Source organism: Crocodylus siamensis, chromosome 1, assembly GCF_052110815.1.
Source record: "Crocodylus siamensis isolate JL-2025a chromosome 1, ASM5211081v1, whole genome shotgun sequence".
NCBI classification, from domain to species: domain Eukaryota; kingdom Metazoa; phylum Chordata; order Crocodylia; family Crocodylidae; genus Crocodylus; species Crocodylus siamensis.
The window spans coordinates 376,937,662-376,956,372 of record NC_143395.1 but is presented as its reverse complement, the minus strand read 5'-3'; the positions used below and the strand labels follow the sequence as shown (position 1 = coordinate 376,956,372).

General features: G+C 39.1%; 1 protein-coding gene across 6 annotated transcripts in view; it reads right to left on the bottom strand.

The window, feature by feature from the left end:
- Positions 1-18,711, bottom strand: part of N4BP2L2 (NEDD4 binding protein 2 like 2) — a 103,572-nt gene that overhangs the window by 31,964 nt on the left and 52,897 nt on the right. For 4 of the 6 annotated variants that reach the window (XM_090027852.1, XM_090027843.1, XM_090027860.1 and 1 more), the window contains 3 exons: positions 12,243-14,035; positions 8,781-8,866; positions 8,100-8,145 (listed from right to left, as the gene is read on the bottom strand). In XM_090027852.1, the coding sequence (XP_089883978.1) occupies positions 8,100-8,145; positions 8,781-8,866; positions 12,243-14,035 (1,925 nt within the window). Of the gene's footprint in view, positions 1-1,704; positions 6,508-8,099; positions 8,146-8,780; positions 8,867-12,242; positions 14,036-18,711 lie in introns of those variants that run through there. The other 2 variants (XM_090027867.1, XM_090027875.1) reach the window with 2 other exon arrangements.

Here is an 18,711-nt window from a genome sequence, read left to right as displayed (position 1 = left end):
GGTAATTTAAATCACCCATGACAACTACATCCTTTGCCTTAAAGTGTGTCTGCAAGCTGGACCAAAAATTCCTGGTCCAGCTCCTCCCCTTGTCTGGGGGGGTTTGTAGTAGACCCCCACCATTAGATCCCTCTCCCCACAGCCCCCTTGTATCTTGACTCAGAGCACTTCAGCTTGCCCCTCTGACCCCATTATCTTTAGATCCAAAGATAAATGACAAGGCCTATCTGGGACTGGAAGATTCTGCTGCAGCTCAGGCATATTTTCTGGTGGGGTGGATGGCTCTAGGTTCCTGCTTCATTCCGTGAGACACTCTTTCTGCCGTTCCCATTTTTCTGTCTCCTGAGTCATTGTGAGGTTTCACAGTATTCAGATCATTACACCAGACTCTTCCTCAATTTGGGACAGTTCTGGGCAATAATCTCCCACAAGTTAATATTGATGTACCATCTTATCAAGTTGGCCTTGGGGATGTCCTTAAAGTGCTTTCTCTGCCCACCTCTTGACTGTATGCCTTGACTGAGTTGGAAGAATAAAACTTGCTTTGGGAATCCAGAGTTGCAAATATAAATGATGTGACCAGCCCAGCAAAGTTGTTATTGGATGATCATCACTTCACTGTTCATGATATTTGCTTGTGACAGGACATTAATGTTGGTGTGTCTTCCCACTAGATTCAAAGAATCTTCTACTGGCACTTCTCCAGTGACCTGAGGTGTCTCATATATGTTGTCCACATCTCAGCTCAGTATAGCAAGGTAGGGATCACAACTGCTAACAAAACCATGAGCTTAGTTTCAAATGTCATATCATGATCCTTGAACACCTGTTTCCTCAGGCATCTGAAGGCTGCACTTGCACATTTGAGGTGATGTTAGATTTATTTGCAATGTCAGCCTCCTGAAAGAGATATCTTCCAAGATACAGAAAATACTCAATGTTCTCCAGAGTTTCACTGTAAATCTGAATTACTGGCGCTGGAAACCACTCATTAAGAGCTTGTTGGTAGAGGACCTTAGTCTTCTGAATGTTAAGCATCAGTCCCATTTTCTTGTATGCCTCAGCAAAGATGTCAATGATTGTCTGAAAATCAGTTTCCAAGTGAGGACCATCTGAGTGAGCACACTACGGCCCCATCAGTGTATTGGAGCTCGATGACTGATGTTGGGGTATTCTTGATTTTGACTCAGAGTCAGCTGAAATTAAATAGCTTGCTATCCATCCAATAGTTTAGCTCCGCTCCAACCAGAAACTTGTTGGTAGTCAGATGTAGCATCACAGTGAGGAATACTGAGAAGAGTGTTGGAGCAACGATATAGTCTTGCTTAGCTCTTGTCTTCACTTCAAAGGGATCTGTAATAGATCTGTTACTAAGAACTACCACTCACATACCATCATGGAGCAGGTGAAGAATGATGATAAATTTCGGCAGGCATCCATATCTCAAAATGATCCTCCACAGTGCTTCTCAGTTGACAGAATGGAAGGCTTTCATGGGGTTGATAAAGAGGTTTATGTTGTTCCCTGCATTTTTTCTACAGCTGTCAAGCAGCGAAGATCATATTGGTTGTGCCTCTTGATGCCCAAGCCTACACAGAGTTTGGGAGGAGCTCTTCAGCAAGTGAAAGGAGATGGTTCAGGAAGATTCTCGCAAAATAAGAATGGAGGTAAATGTGCAAACAACAGCACCCTAAGAAATGAACAGTGCAACAAAGATAACCAGCTAGAGAAAAACAGGCCTGTTCTGTTAGGTAATCTTTTTTATGGTGATTGTGAAAGGAAACAAAAATACTTCTAACCAATAGTTATTTAAGGGAATAAAAAAGCCAACTCTCAAAAAAAAAAAAGAAGAAGATCACTCCTACAGTTAATTTTAATTTCTCACTCGTAGTTATCATCCATGACTACAAATCCAGCCAGAGAATTAAGATCAGGCAAAATATAAGTAACGCTGGCATTACTTACCATTAAAAGGAAAATATTTATTGGACATATTATGCAAAAATTTGAAATACTTGAGTTAAGGATTAAATGGATTAAACATTATTTTATTGACCAAGTTAGATCTCTTAGTGCAACTAAAGGAAACAGGTATTGCAAAACACAAGTTACATTTATAAATGGTTTGCTGAAGCAACTCAAATGCATATTTAAAATTCTGGATGGCAATATATAATTAAATTATTTTAGCAAGTAATGTCCTTTGCTAGCAAAGTTGAAAAATCAGAATAAATAGCAATTTTAAATAACTCCTCTTAAAAGAAATCGCAAGGCAAAATAAAAGGCCTAAAGAAGAAGCTGAAATAAGATTATGCAACGAAACAGAAAAGTCTCAGCTGAAAATAAATTGATTGTAAATTTACTGTTTATTAAAATAAAACTGAAGACAATAAGCTGGTCTCCAAACCTCAATAATAAGCCAGAAAGACCGGACAGACCGCTTAGCTCAAATTAGAGGGGACACAAATGTTTAAGGCCTGATTCTGTAATCTCACTCACATGACTGGCCTTTTTGCTCCCGTGGATTTGTACTGAAATCAATGGATTCTGTACAGTGTCAGGATCTAACAATATGGACAAGCCTGCACAACTGGGAGTCTAAATATAACTTAACTGTATTTACTCAAATCCAAGATGGCATTTCCACACCACCATCAACATTGGGGGGGAAAAAGCACCATCTTTGATTCAAGTATCAGCCTGGGGCAAGTAGCAGCTCAGCTCAAGCTTCTTCCCAAGTCCAGAGCTGAAGCCAAACCTAAGCTGCCTCCTGTCCCAGGCTGGGGTGGATCATTGGTAAAGAGAGTATGGGGGAGACAGTGGGGCTTGGAGGACATGTGGGGGAGACCCACAGCATGCACCATGAAGGGGACATGGGGGAAACTGAACTGCCTGTCCCCCATTCCCACCAGCAATTTTCCCTCACACTTACCTACAGCTCTGGCTCCAGCCCCAGCCCTGCTGGCCCTGACCTGGCTACACTACAGCTGCTGTCGCTGCTCCTACCTGGTGCGGCCAGGGATACCACAACTGCCTGCCCCATAGCTGGAGCCAGAGCTTCTCAGAAGGTAAGCAGGAAGGGGAGTAGACACTGGCTAGGGGTTGTGGTGGTGGGGAGCAGGACAGGTGACAGGAATAGATGCTATTGGGCACATGGTGGGGACAGACAGCTGGGGGGGAACAGGCACATTCATAGGGTATGGGGGCAAGGGATGGATGGGTAGGATGGCGTATGGCTTGAGGAAGAAGGGGCAGAAGGCAGGTCAAAAGGGGGTGGGCAGCAAGTGCGGGCAGGGAAACATGGGGGGGGGCAAGGGGCATGGGTCAAGCCCCTCACCAGCCTTCCCTGCCACAGCTATGGAAAAGAGGATGAATTTAAGATGGCCCTCCAATAATTAGGTCCTATACATGGAAAATTACAATATAGTTTAGGACTTGCCATGTACAGAATCTAATTATTGGGTGGGAGGGGTTATCCTAAATTCAAAGTAATTTTGGATTTGGGCATATACAGTATGTATATACATACATTTGATAGTTTCATGGAGGTGTTAGTGGTGGTTCCATTGTTAAGGTGGAGTTGAATTCTGTATAAAAATAGGGTTGGAGTGATGTTGCAACCATGATGGTCCAAGAAATAGACAAGCAGCAACTAATTTTTTAATTTTTTTTTTAGGCGAGATCTTGTATTGGACCAAAGGTAGGAAGGAAAAATAGAAAGTTTGTTTCTTTTAGCAGCGGCAGGCATGAGGTTTAGACACTTGGGTTTAGATGGAAATGCAGTTATAGCAACCTAGATGAATAACCGTTTCCATTCTGCTGCCAAAGTTAAGTCCTTTCTCCCTCTATTAAGCTTATAATTTTTCCTTCAAAATGTGCTGTACACATTTATATTTTATTTTAGATGCATACTTGTCCAGTGCTTATTGGAAGAATTTTGGCTAACAGTCCCCATTGGTATGGTGCTGCTCCAGAGCACCACCTGGGATAACAAGGAATAACAGCCACACATTGATTGAGAGCAGGTTCAGGCTTGATATCAGGAGGCATTACTTTATGGTTAGGGTTGCCAGGCTCTGGAATGGGCTCCCAGGCTCTGGAATGGGCTCCCAAGGGAGGTGGTGCTCTCACCTACCTTGGGGGTCTTCAAGAGGAGGTTGGACAGATATTTGTATAAAGATCCCAGCACCTGATCCTTCCCAGCACAGGGGGTCGGACTTGATGATCTGTTCGGGTCCTTTCTGACCCTAGAAACTATGAAATATATGGCAGCTATGTCATATTGTTGAACCTAGCCATAAAAATTGAAAAGAAAACTGACTGATTTCATCAAAACCTCATCTGATACCATGTCCTATTTAAGATTCTTGTTTTGTGTTCATGTATTTTTTTTTTTTTATTTAAAAACTTGGAAATGTCCAAGCAATAATTTAGTTGCAATGGAACTCAACCTCAAGATCATTATCATCATGATGCACAACAGCTGTAAGCACCTTGATGAACAGCAGTCTGTCATATAATACAAACATTTGCACTGGTTAATATTAGAAAACAGGGCTGTCCAACTTTGGTGTAGACAGGGGCTACAGATGGCACCAACACGTGGAGCCTGGTCTGTACACTGCAAAGGCCTCACTTTTGGGGGCATCTAATTTTTTAAATGCATAACTAAGGAATACAAACTACCAGGAAAGTATCATTTCTAAACAAAATTGCTTGCTAGTGAAGTATTTATAGTATTGATAAATACAAAACTTCACTCTATGCTAGAGATACAATTAAGTGTTTGGTGATAACACACCAATATCTAACTACCAATTAGGACTACAATGTTACAAGACACTTGACTTCAAAGCCAACTGAAGTCACACATGGAACACTTTGCAGGATCAGTCTGTAGCCATTATCAGGATGTGAATTGTTTGTCATTAAACTGGGTAACTCTGTAACAGTGGTGGAGTGAACCTATGGACAGACATACCTTGGGAGCTGTTTCAAAAGGAAAATGTTTCAGGACAGCACCTGTTACATTTTAATTGCTATGGGTAAATAAGCTAGAAATTATATAAATGTAGCTAAGCTTTAACACTAGGCCGTAAAAAGATATAACTCCCGCCAAAAACAGTGCTCTACTTTAAACTTGGTGCAACCCCGTGCTAGCCCAGGGCATGACCAGAAAGAGGCATTGCGTTAGTTTGAGCAAGCCCGCCCAACACCTGTATAGATCAGGTGGTTAAGTGGGGCTTTTTTTGCACTTTTATCTAATAGCATTTTTATCTGATTGAATCAGCTATTAGGTAAAAGTGCCAAAAAGCCCTGCTGAAGCACCCGATCTATACAGATGCCATAAAGCCAGGTTGAACTAATATGATGCCTCTTCCAGTAAAGTGTGGTTTTGGTTTTTTGTGTTTTTTCACATCTGTCAGCAGCCCTACTAAATGACTTGGCATTCATGGCTAGTCTAAACATAACAATTGGAATGTAACAGCTCTGCCCTTTTGATCTACAGCTCCAAATGTATCAAGCTCCCAAGCTAATCAGCAATACAAATTAGAGGGGAAAGTATGTTATTGAAACTTCCTTTTAAGAAAAATCAATATTAAAATTGATAACATCAAAGTACTGTTCCAACCCAATATTTGTTTGTTTACTTTGCTTCTGACAGATTCTTTTCCATAATAAACAATGTACATTATTAGAAAATATTCCAATTGGTAATTATGAAAGAGAGTATTGCCACAAAGTAAACTCCAGCATATTCATAGCTAACTTGAACATTAGCAGTAGCTTTCTGAAACATGGGAGACAAAGGTTTTATTTCTAGCTTGGCTACTGGCCTGCTGGAGAACCTTGGTCAAGTTACCTAACTTACTAGTGCCTCAGCTTTCCCATCTCTAAAGAGGGAGTAATAATGTTTTTCCTTTGTAAAACTACTTTCAGATCTACTGATGAGAAACATAATATATGAGCTAGGTAGTATTATTTTTTGCATCCAACATACTGGTCCCAAAGTCCTTCCTCTTTACAGTTCTTAGTACTTTCTTCTTTTTAATTAGCAATTTGTCATAGAATATGTCTAATAAACAAAGAGGATAAGTTTTGCTGAGTGTGATTTATCTGCAAAATGTCTCAGAAAGACAGTCAGTAACATTAGCCTATTTTACAGGAGAAACTGAAACGTAGAAATGGGAATTTACTCAGCCAAGCTCTCCCATAAGCCAGTAACCAAACTGAGTATAGAACCCCATCTCTTGCATTCCAGTACAGTGCTCTGCCCACTGGACAATCCAGGTTTTACTGCATTGTAGTTTGTCCACTGACTTATTAAAAACAGATAGTTTCTTGATCTTCCTCTTTCCTTAAATCAGTTTCCGAGGTGGGATGGGGTGGAGGCAGGGTGATGGAAATGTAGATAAATTCATAGATGGGTGTCTATAGGTTCTACTTTGAAATCATTTTATGAAAATTAATGCAAAAAATCTTTGGTCTTCAGGTGTTTTGAACAACCTAATGCATAAGAATGAGATAGATACAATAGGTTTATAAACTGTTATATTTTTTCTCATGCTGAGTTTCTCTATTCAAGATAGCCATTTAAGATAGGTTGGATATGGTATATGAGCAACAAGCACTTGTGAGAGTCATGACATTCTCTACTATTTCACTGTGAAACAGGTCGATTTCTTGAAATGTTTCATAAGATTCTTGACTCTCTTTATCCTGAGGAGTGGTAGTATCAACTAAAAAAATACTGTTATTTGCCAGAGACAAGTGAAGTACCTTTTACATAGTTTGCCATTTGTTTGTGTGTCAAGGTAAAATGACATCTCTGGAACAGTTTATGTCACTAGAAATCTATGTATTTTACCAATCTGAAACACTAAGACTGCTTACAGATGTATGTGTGACCCCCCTTCTTCTGCAACCCCCCCCCCCCCGAAATAAGTGATGCTTTACTGTAAACTCTGGACACACCCACAAAGCCCAGCACATACCCAGAAGAGGCATTGTGTTAGTTGGATCTGACTCACCCAATGTCTGTATAGATCAGGTGCTTTAGTGGGGCTCTTTTGGGGCTTTTATCTAGTAGCCGATTGAACCGATCAACTACTAGATAAAAGCGCCAAAAGAGCCCACTAAAGTGCCCAATCTATGCTTAGATAAAAACACCAAAAAAGTCCCACTAAATCACCCCATCTATACAGACACTGTGGAGCTGGGTTGATCTGCTTCTTCCAGTAAAGCACTTTTTTTTTTGTTCCCCACATGTATCAGCACCCTAAAGTGTTTTAGCCTAACTATGCACCTAAACTTAGTCAAGACAAAGCCCAACTTCTGGGTATTCATCCCAGAAGCCATTTTCTCCAGCTGCTTTCATAGACCTTCAGTGTTGGAGTAAGATAATACAGTTGATGATTAGAGGGAGGCTTGCCCAAGGCCAAGCCTCCCACAAAGGCAACAAAATTGTGCTGGGGAATGCTTTTGATACTCCCAAGCCACAAAACAGTAAAATATTTAGAGGCCAATGGCAACCAGTCACACAAAGAGATGAAAGTGATGGAGAAAGGGTAAATCAATACCAATCTCCATCTGAAAACTTTAGTAATTTCCTTCACAGTCTTCTTGATGCTTCTTACCAAGCCTCATTCTCTTTCACTGATTTGCAGCCTGTTCCAAAGAGGTAATCATCTTTAGCACCCAGTGAATTCAGTGAAAGTTGGATACTCTTAGCACTTGGCAGGAATAAAGCCTAAAACAAAATGTTTTTCACTTTCATGCCTATTCTGAACTGGATGTTAACTCAAAGTTCATAATTTAATGTATTTAATAAGATAATCCATTAAGATGGAAACTTTCAGAACATAAGGAAACTCAAAATTATGTTGCACAACAGTTGTAAAATGGCTATATTATCTACTGTATACAGAGGCATCTATTTAATACTACACTGAAATATAAAATACTTCATCTAACACAAGAAATAGCATAATAACTCCTTTGGATACAGGGACTTGGAATTTTTTCATTTCTCCTTTAATTGTTTGTTCCACAGGTAAACAGATATTTTATATGCTTTCCATTTAGGAAATTATGCTTACCAACCAAAGAATTCCTGTTTTGAAAGCCATTCTTCTTCTGTTTTTCCTAAAATAAATAACAACAACAGAAAAAGGAAGAAAATGTGGAGTGAGATTTGTGTCTATTTTACATAACAATTTTTAATTAATTGTATTTACAGGATTTCTGTCATTTTTCATGATAGCAGCCTGTCATATTTTCTAAAAATTGCCATAAAAAATAACAGGTACTGTAAGCAGGAGCAAAAACCTATTTCAAAACTGCAGTGTCTGACCAGGTAAAGGAAGCCAAGTCCCAGTCACTCACTCACGCAACACAACCTCTGTTAATGTTTTTGCTAGAAACATCAGGGAAGGAATAGTGTTAGCTGCAGATGCTCAGGTTGTGGCACAACAGATGTACGAAAAGAGTGGTGGAGGGCAGCAGGAACTCATATGGGGGATTTAGGGAGGGACCTACAGCAACAAGAAGAGATTTGATTTTTCTTAGCTGGCTCCCAAGTTATTCTATTGCTATGCCCACCACACCTTCTCAGTCTGACTATATATTAGAACTAGTCCTGGCCTTGCAGGAGATGGTTTGTTAAATTGTTTGCATTTATTAGAGAGATCTTCCAGCCAAAATAATTTTTCCTTCTGAATGAAATAGTTGTTCTTTGCTCCTAAACTATAGGTGGCTTGGCAAAAAAGTAAACTTCATACCTCCACAGATGTCTTCCACAGGAAATAGATCATCTTTGATATTTTCCAATCAAGAGGAACTATATAATCATCTGGCAACAAAGATTCTGCAAAAGAACAAGACATTTTAGGGATGACTATTCATATTACTGCATTTTAAGCAAAGAAATATCATTGTATTTTATCAGGTATTGTTTATATTTTAAAGACTTGCTGCTAGCTCAGCTCAGGCAAAACCCAGAATTATATATTTTCTACATACCAGGTTTTAAGGAACCTAAAGCCAATACAAATATTTTTATATACATATATATATTAAATATATATTTTTTATAAAACACATATTTACCTGTAACATTTACATGCCATAAATGGCAGCTTTCTGAAAGTGCATAAGAATCTGAAATAAAATATACTAAGGGGAAAAAATCACTGAAAACAAAAGTAAAAATATTTCCCAATAGACTGGGACCAATATCCAGAATTATAGTATCTTTAACGATCATAAACGGTCAGGGCCTCAGTGCTATATCTCTTAAAGAGTATTTCCAACAGAAGTTCCCCTAAAACAGAGAGTTTGGCTTAGTACTGACTCTAAGGGATAAGGTAATAGTCACTGATTTACTACAACTTCATTGCTACTCCCAGCTTATACCCATGTTTGGAATTTACTGGTTCAATTTGTTATAATATCCAATCATGCTTCTTTGATGAGATCTGACAAGACCCCAGCCCAGAAAGGCTAGGGACAGATTTTACACATAAACCGGTTTAAGTGATCAGAAACTGGTTTAAACCTGTAACAGTACAGATGCTTAGTGCACATAAACCAGTCTGAAAATGGCTGAAACCAGTTTGAGATAAACCTGCTTGAACGTGGTATCAGTCTTAACCGATTTGGCTCAAACTGGTTTATACAATGTCTGTCCCAGACCCCTTGCTGGTTTAAGATAAACCAGACTCCCCCAGCATTCCGGCATGCTCTCTGGGCTGGACAGGGCTCTCTGATCCACAGCAGGGCTGCCCCCTCCCTTTTGCTCCCTGGTTGGAGCTTCAGCAGAGACTGCAAGTGCATCAGGGTCTGCCTGGCTTTCCCCTGCTCAACCCCCCCTCGCTGAAGCAGGGATCCTCCCCCTCCCTTCCTCCCATCTCTCACAGCACAGACCCCAGCCCCATGGACCCTAGGCATGTGGTATGTTAGCTAATGCTGAGAGGTGTTTGTGTGTGCATGTCTCCAATTTCACTGGGACAGGCAAACTGAACAGTGACCACTTAGGGCTTTTTGGAGCTAATCAACAGGTCAGGTGGTAAGCTGTTTAAGAAGAGTTTGAATTCCATTAGGAGAGAGGCTATTGTTTTGCTGATGGGGTGATAAACACTGTTATCAGCTCCCTGCTGGCTTGCTCTGCTCTCCTGTCAGTTTGCTGCAACCAGTAAAAAGAAGCAGGGAGGGAGATTAAAAAGCTCTGTATCATCAACAGATGGATGCATTGCACTCCCCTCCTCACCCCACCTTGCCTCAGAGTGCTAGCAGGGGGCTGGCAACACTCCTGCCCCTTGAGCAGCCAGTGGGAAAAAGTCTGAGATGGTGCAGGTAGACCTTCCTAGTCAGAACATCCTGCCAGGGCCAGGCCTGGCTTGCCCCCCCACCCCCAGCACTATGAAAGGGAAGGCAGAGCTGCTCTAGTGTCCCCTGGCTTTTAGCCTGAGCCACTGCAGGCATATGCCTGAATTTCCTCAATCCAGAGAGAATGTCTGTCTGGTTATAAACCAGTTCAGCCTAGCCAGCTAAGACTAACCTGCAAAGATTGAATCAATTCAAGCTCAGGCTTTTTGAATATCTGTCTCTAGCCAAGATGTACATTTGCAAGCCATAGCTGAAGAGAGGAAAATGTATTTGCAGATAATAGCCAAGACCCCACAAGCACCTAATATATGGAGGAAATTATATTGTCCTCATCATTAGTGATGGCATCAACTTTAACAAGAAAAGTATTGGTCTTGACAGGTAAGTAAAAGAGAAACTAATTATTGACTGTTTTCAAAAACATGTTTGTTAATTTTATCCCCAATTCTGTGAAGCTTTTAAGCACATGTTTAACTTGAAGTCTTAACACCTAAAAATCATTAAGGATTACTCAAGGATTTAAAATGAAGCACCTACTTTAAAAAAAAAATCATCATGTAGCTTTTGACTCAGTCTTAGGAAACAGATATCATCTGATTTCTCATCTGTGCCGCATTAAAAATTTTAAGGTGGCAAAAATGCTGAACAACTAGACTTCTTTACCATTTCTTGTGCCACATGACATGAAATCAGTGGCACAGCAAAAGGTAGTAATAGACTCTGCTGCTTTATTGAGGCAGATGCCTGTTACCTTGTGGCACTTTCTTCACTCAGCCTGTGTCTTTTGCCCAGTGAAGTGGATCAGCTGTGCTGTGACATATAACAGCACAAATGAATTGCTCCATTCAGCAGCATCTATTTCTAATCTTGGTTCTCTGTAAATATGCTTTGTTAATATGTTATGTTAAAATCAAAGAAATGTTTCTGTAATCTAAATGTATTTAGTATTTTCATTGAGGAAAGGCCCCATAAAAGAGGTAAAATGTTTATAACTATCTGTCTAAATAGGGGCCTGTAGTCACTGATCTACAAAGTCTTAGGCAAACGTTCAGTTATACAAATAAAGAAACATGCTAACTATGTGTCACTAGAATTACTTGCATGTGAAGGTGATCATACACTTAGGAAGAAGGTTTAACCTTTTCAATGTATCAGATACATGCAGCCTGACTTAGCATATAATTTAAATAAAACTACACTAGGAAAATTTAAACTCAGCATATGCCTTAGCCTTTTATGATGACATTCCAGATGTGTATAACTATAACATGCTCCAAAGAATATATGTAGCACAAGAAAAATATGCATCTGGGGCTTGAGCTTTGATTTCATATTAAATTTGGCTCAGGGCAAAATTTTCAAAAGTCCCTAAAATGCACTGAAAAGGTTAATGGAATATAGATTCTGGATGTGCAATATTCATATTGAAATGCTAGTATTTAAAAAGGTGAAACACATGATTGCTAGGAAGGAAATATGCAAACATAGAAACAAAAGATTCACTCTTCATGTCTGCTTTCATGAAGTTTCCTAACTACCTGGTTAAAATTTGACTTAATATAATGTCTTTATGCAGCTGAAACTGCAGCACAGCTACAAGGATCTCATTCTTTGGATTTAAAGTTAGTGAATAGTCAGCATTACTCAACAGCATGCAACAAGGGTACAGCTATAAAATGCTCAACGAAGAACCGGTAGCCTATATAATTAAGTGAGCAAGAGATCTAATTAATTCCATCAAAGTATCTATACTGGCAACCAGTCATCATCTAAATTGTCGTAAATGTGTAACTGCTAGCTGCAATGAGAAACCAACATTTATTTCCACATAAGCTTGAAACAACAGTTAATATTACCCAGTGGAACTCCAGGAGAACCAAAAAGCTGCACAAGCTGAAAAGCAAATCCTAATGATAAAGGAAGATCCAGAACATTAGATTTAGCATCTATAGAATCTTGTTTATCTTCAAATTGTGAGGCTTCTGGTGGTTCAGTTTTCTCTATTTTGTGCATACTATCCCCACAGCTTTCAAACTTAATACAGTCTGCAGGACAGTCAGAAACGACTTTAACAGAAGACAAAATATCTGGGTGACTAGTTGTGACCTCAGAAGAGACTTGTTCTCGCTCACCCTCTTTTTTATCACATATCTTTTGTTGTTTAACAGGTGGGATTTCTTCCTCAGTTGTTGAAGAAACTATACACAAGCTATTGGGAAATTTCTGAACCAAAGAAGCACCAGATTGTCCCATGTGATTATACAAACTATTAGGCAAAAGAGATTTCACATAGTTAGGCGAAGACTCTATCAGCTCATCATTATTAGAAGATGGTTGGCATTCATGAACTTTAAAGATTTGGTCATCCCTTTCTCCATTTTTCTTACTGAAAACTTTCTTTTGTTTTGTTTCCAAAATGCTTTCTGACAAGCAATCATATTGTAAAGGAACATCCTTCTGTCCTTCCTCTGTACTAACAGCAATCTGTCTTGGTATATTAAAGTTTGGTGCCAATTTCAGTATCTTTTTGCGTGTTTTTTTCTTTGGCACAACTGGTGCATATTCAGAATTTACTTCATGAAAGATGCTTGTGGAGGTGTCTTGTGATTCTTGGAATGAAATACCATCTCTTCTGTCAATCAAAGATAATAGGCTATCATGTGGTACACTAACAATCTCTTCATTGAATGTTTGATGACTGGATTGTTTTTCCATTTCTTCATTAGAATGATGATGAGGTAGTTCTACGGTGTTGTCAGAATATGTCTGTTTGGGTGTCCTCGCTTTTTTTGGTCTTTGCTCACATATAAATTCATGGGTGCCCTCAGGCCATGCAGAGAGAGAAGTCTGCCTATCAGAGTCCAGCTGTAATTGCTCATCACCTAAATTAATTGAAAAAAAAGCCCATACGTTTGAGTAATTCCCATTTCTTTTTGATATATATTTATCATTTATGTTTTTATCAGACAAGACGATGGAAGTTTCAGATTCTTTTAAATCATAAAGGTGAGAAAGATTTTCGTTTGGTTCACATGTCATTTGACCTGATTTACATTTGTCTTCAGTGTTTAACATCACAGTATTATAATCGTCACTACTATGTTCTGCTATTATGATAGAATTTTGATCATTTATTTTTAATGAATTGCTTTCTTTCTCCAAGAGGATTTTATTTTGATTTTCATCTGTCAGCTGTTCATCAGCTGTGTGTTCAGTTATGTTATCATTAGAAATGGATGTTGAATTTATTAGAAGTGGATTTTTATCTTCTGCAAGCAAGTTGTTTTTCGATGGATTATCAAATGTGGCTGAAATCTCAGACACAGCAACAGGAAAACCTTCTTTCTTAAGATTTGTAGATTCTACACTTTCAGCATCATCACCAGTAGAACCATCTTCACAACCACCAACTGGATCTCCGGCATCTCCATTGAACGTACAAGCTGATTTTCTGTTCTCTTCTTCTGAATCTTCCTCTTCACTCTCTGAGGTTTCCTGATCATCAGGAATTAGATGATGATGGGCTCCATCTGACTTTTTCTCCCTGATGTTAATAAGGCTATTTTTTGATTTTTTGCCTCTTTTTCGCTTTTTTCTCTGTTTTGTTTTGTTCAATCGGTGGCCAAGTTTCTTCTTTAAATCTGTTTCCCTAAATATAAGATAAAGAATAAAATATGAAAGAACATCCATAGCCTAGCTGTGACACATAGCTTATATAAAATATTTTATGTAACCATTTGCTGAGTTTTGCTTAGCTGACTAATGAAATTTTTTTTTTAAATTGTGATACAGAATTTAAACATCACCACATCTGCATATTTTTGACATATAGTATAAATGTACTTTATTATTCATAAAGCATTTAAACTATTTAAAATACAAAAAATCTTAAGTTTGTTTACACTTATTTTTTTATATCCTAATAAGTATCTCAAGGCTTATTTATGGGTAAATGGGGAAAATGCTAGAAATCTTTCAGAATTGTGTCCCATTAATCCTTGCTGGTCATTCCATAACTAGGACTTTTTATAACCTGTAGTTTTGCAAAGTCCCACCTTGTGCAGTACTCAGAAGTGTAGAAATTACCTAACAGATGGTGAAATGTTCAGTTTTCCTTCTATTAAAATATCCCATTGATTTCCAAGGGTTCCTCTATTGGGCAAAATATATTAGAGTGACTCAATAATTCAGAAATTAAAGGGGAAAATACAAAAATACAGGGAAAAAACCCTTTGATAATATATGCTTCATTATTTTTTACAGTTTTCCAAATAGTTTCTTAATTACATTTTTTGTATACCTCATGATCCAAGTATGCTATGGACAAATTAGCTGTGCTAATAAAGTAATAGCGAAACTAACAACTTAAACAAATACCTAGGAAAACCTATTCCAGAAATCCATCCTACTCTGTACCATTAATTGCATTAAAAGAACAAAAATGCAGTGAAAATAATTCCATGTGAACAGATACAAGACATAGGTGACCTATATATATAAATGGATCCTTTTTTGTACATTTGCATCCACTACTAGAGACCAGATAGAGTATCAGAAAAAATATTTGAAATTAAAATGGGAAAAACAGATATGACACAGGATAGGGAATAAAGGACTTAAAGGATGCTTCTACAAAGACCCACTTGTACCCTGTAATAACCAATTAATATATGCAAATAACATGTTATTTCTAAGAAATCAATCACTAAAATCTTGTGCTACAAAAATGCTAGTTTTCCACTGGAGAAGACCTCAATGAACATTTTCCCCATGTAGGCCTTAGCGACAAAAGTCACTAAACTACAGTAGATTTTAAAGACTTAATTTCTTTTCATATTAAGTATGCATACAAAATTTAAATAGGTATAAAACAACCTAGCCAAAAATTGTGAATCACTTGGGACCCTTCACTAGCAGGGGAAGTCATCTGTCCACTTTTGTTCCTGTGTCATTTAGATGGCTCTCCTAAATGACACAGAAACAAAAGACATAAAAAAACCCCTAGAACGCTTGGTTCCAAAATTATACCTTTTACTAGACCAACTGGCAAATTGCAAGAAAATTGTCCTTTTCTGCAAGTTTTCGGGATCAAAGTACTGTCATCAGGCTCTGGGAAAAGTACAGATGGTTCAAGATGGTAAAAATTCCCCATAGGTATGAAAGTCTCCATACGTATGGGGACTTTTTACCATCTTGTACCATCTATACTTTTCCCAGAGCTGGCCAAAGGATCTTTGATCCCAAAAGCTTGCAGAAAAGGACAATTTTCTTGTGATTTCCCAGTTGGTCTAATAAAAGGTATCATTTTGGAACCAATAGTTCTAGTTTTTTTGTATGCCTTCTGGTCTCAGACCAACATGGCTACCAAGTACACCACAGAAACAAAAGTGCTTTTTGCTGGTTATCAAATTGAATAAAACAATGTTGAAAATTCTGAGCTCAAAAGGAACCTGGAGTTAGAGAGAAAAAGAAAGGTGTTATGGTTCAAAAAAGTAACACTTCCCTTGTATAACACGTGACAAACTGCCAGATACTTAACTGAGTGCATTTGAAAATATGTATCCAGTATAAGAAATACTACAGCAGCTCTCAGCAGTTGCACAACTGCACCTGTGCTCAGTTGCTACAGCCATGGTAGCAAAAGATGCCGAGTCTGTTCAGCCTGCACCTCAAACACTCCCAAATGACTCCATCAGTATCAAGGAGAACTTGGCAGTTAAAATGTATTCTTACATGGGTTACAGTAAGAGGACCATACCAACAGATCAGACCCAGAAAAATAAGGACTAGAGGTACTAGAATCTAGATCTAGGTCTTCCTCGGTTTCTATTTTTCTTAAAATTTATGAAGTACAGACATGGGAGAAAGAACAACAAACATCTAAGAATCATGATTATGGAAATTGTGTGCAGGGGAAGGGAGAAAGCAACCAGGAAATTGTACAGTTGGACAGTTTATCATTGCTGCATGAAGCAAGAAAACAAACTCATGGGAAAGTTCTTTTTGGAGTCTAAGAAAGTAAACATGCTTAGATACAGAGTTTATCCCCCTGAATTGACAGCCAGATGAAGAATATTACTAGCACAACAGTTCTCAAGTACGAGGTGTGGACTCCTGGAGGGATGCAAAGGTTCCAGGGGAGTGGGGATACATGCAAGTCATGGCCACTGACCGCCACTGATTCTCCACACCACTTCTGCTGTGCTGCAGTCAAGTAGTGGCGGTCTTTGCTCATGCCACAACTGGGCTGTAGAGAGCTTTGTCTGTGCTATACCTGGATGACAGGGAGAAGGGGTAGCAGCCACGTTATGGCATCTGCCCACCAAGAATGTGAGCTGAGTCATTCCAGTCTACCACTGCAAAAAGGTTGCCCACTGCTGCCTTACTGTGTTGAGAGAATTATTTAAGAAAGACTACTTATCCCATGCCTGCTCAGCATTTATGTTGTAAACATACTATGTGAACATCAGCAGGCAATGTACTTCCTGATCTGAAACATGGCATCCTTTTGGTCCAATCACTAACAAACTTAAAAATAAACAAGATACAGGATTGTGGAATCAACTTTAGAACCAAGTTGGAGAGATTTCTCTCTGACCAAACAGGTATGAAAGCTATCTATATTGCTCGAGTATCTGGGCAGTTTTCTAGAGTGCATAGTAAAATGAGAAACTATTAATTTAAATCTGATAGAAAGCTGACCAATTATTCTTCAGATAATGGGAATGTCACAGGATGCTACCACAATTCCCTAGGATTGATGTGAATTTCTTTCTTAAATGTCTTTTGAACCAGAACAGGGACTTCCTAGTTTCACAACACTGACAGCCCTACAAAACGGCAAGAACTGATTTCTTGCTGTCACAAAAAGATCTAAGCAATATAAACACAACAGCACAAGTATTTTAAACAATACGTAGGTAACAAGAACAGCATAAATGCAGAAGTAAAGGAATGAATCCTCCTTTCTTGAGGCTGCAGGATTAGCTCTATCCCCATTTACTGTTCTCTTTCATTAGGAGTGTTTCACATTAGGATTAAGAGCGTTTCACATACTGATTAAAGGGGGTTTCTAGCATCTCAGGCCCCTGTAGACATAACAGGTTAATTTAATCTTAAATGTAATAATCATGTCTTGAATAGTAACCCAGCCAAACCTTCAGGCAATAGATAGCAGAACAAAAAGGAAAACCAGTCGCAAAAATATTCCACAATGTATAACATTTTTGTGGCTGGTTTCCATCATACCTTAAATTGAATGTGTGGCAAGGACTGATACTACCTGCATGACAGGGCTTGGTGGACAGCTTCCACATTCCAGCAAGCTGACAGCCCTGTGGCTACGTACAGAGTTTTTTTTAACATCTCCAATGCATGGGAACCCCAGGATCAGGGACCTCTCCCAGATCCCAGAACCTTAAAAAAACTGTGCGTGCAGCTGGGCTGAGAGTCTTGAACCAACCCCAATGCAGTCCTGGGCATGAAAGTGACAATCAGCTGCTTTTTGTTCCCAGTCTTGGGGTCCCACTGGGGCCTTGAATTGGCTCCAGTGAGATCCCACAGGCAAGATCAACAATTAGGTGCTTATTGGTCCCAGTACTGGGACCCCACCAGAATTCTGAACTCACTTTTGTGCAGTTCCAGGGCTGAGACCAACAATTAGAGGATTGTCAATCCCAGCACCGGAATTGCATCAATTCACACCGAGCTGCAGGCACCTGGTTTTCAATGTCCCGGGGCAGGAGGAACCTGAGATCATGATCCCAGGCTCCACCTGCACTTGCAAGTAGTAATGCTGTGAGTTGGAGCTGATCCCTGATCCCAAAATCACACATCCTTCCATGCATGTGTGGCATGACTGGACACAATTCTTGGGATTGGGATATCAGATCCCATCTCACCATTGCATGAACGTGTGCTGAAGGCCTTAGTCATAAGCTTAGTGGTTAAAGAACCCAAAAGCAGCACAGGATTTACCTGTCTCCTGCTCATCACCTGGGACAGGGCCTTTTCATCCACTGCTAATGAGAGAACAGCTTGGACTTGTACGCTAAAGTACTGTTAAAGTTTATACAAGTCAGAAAACGTGCAAAAGTCTAGTGCACTTAGCCCTTTCTTCTACCCACTGCTCTGTCATCATTATTAAACAGGCAGGAGAAAATGACAGGACATAACTTAGAATGCAAGAAGAAACAAACTAGGACCAGATATCCTAGATGCAGGAATTCGAAAGTTCCTGTTATTTCATTTAAATTGCTTTTTGTGAAACTGAACAGCGTACAACCCAACAAACTAGATTGTATAGTACAACATAGAGGGGAAAAT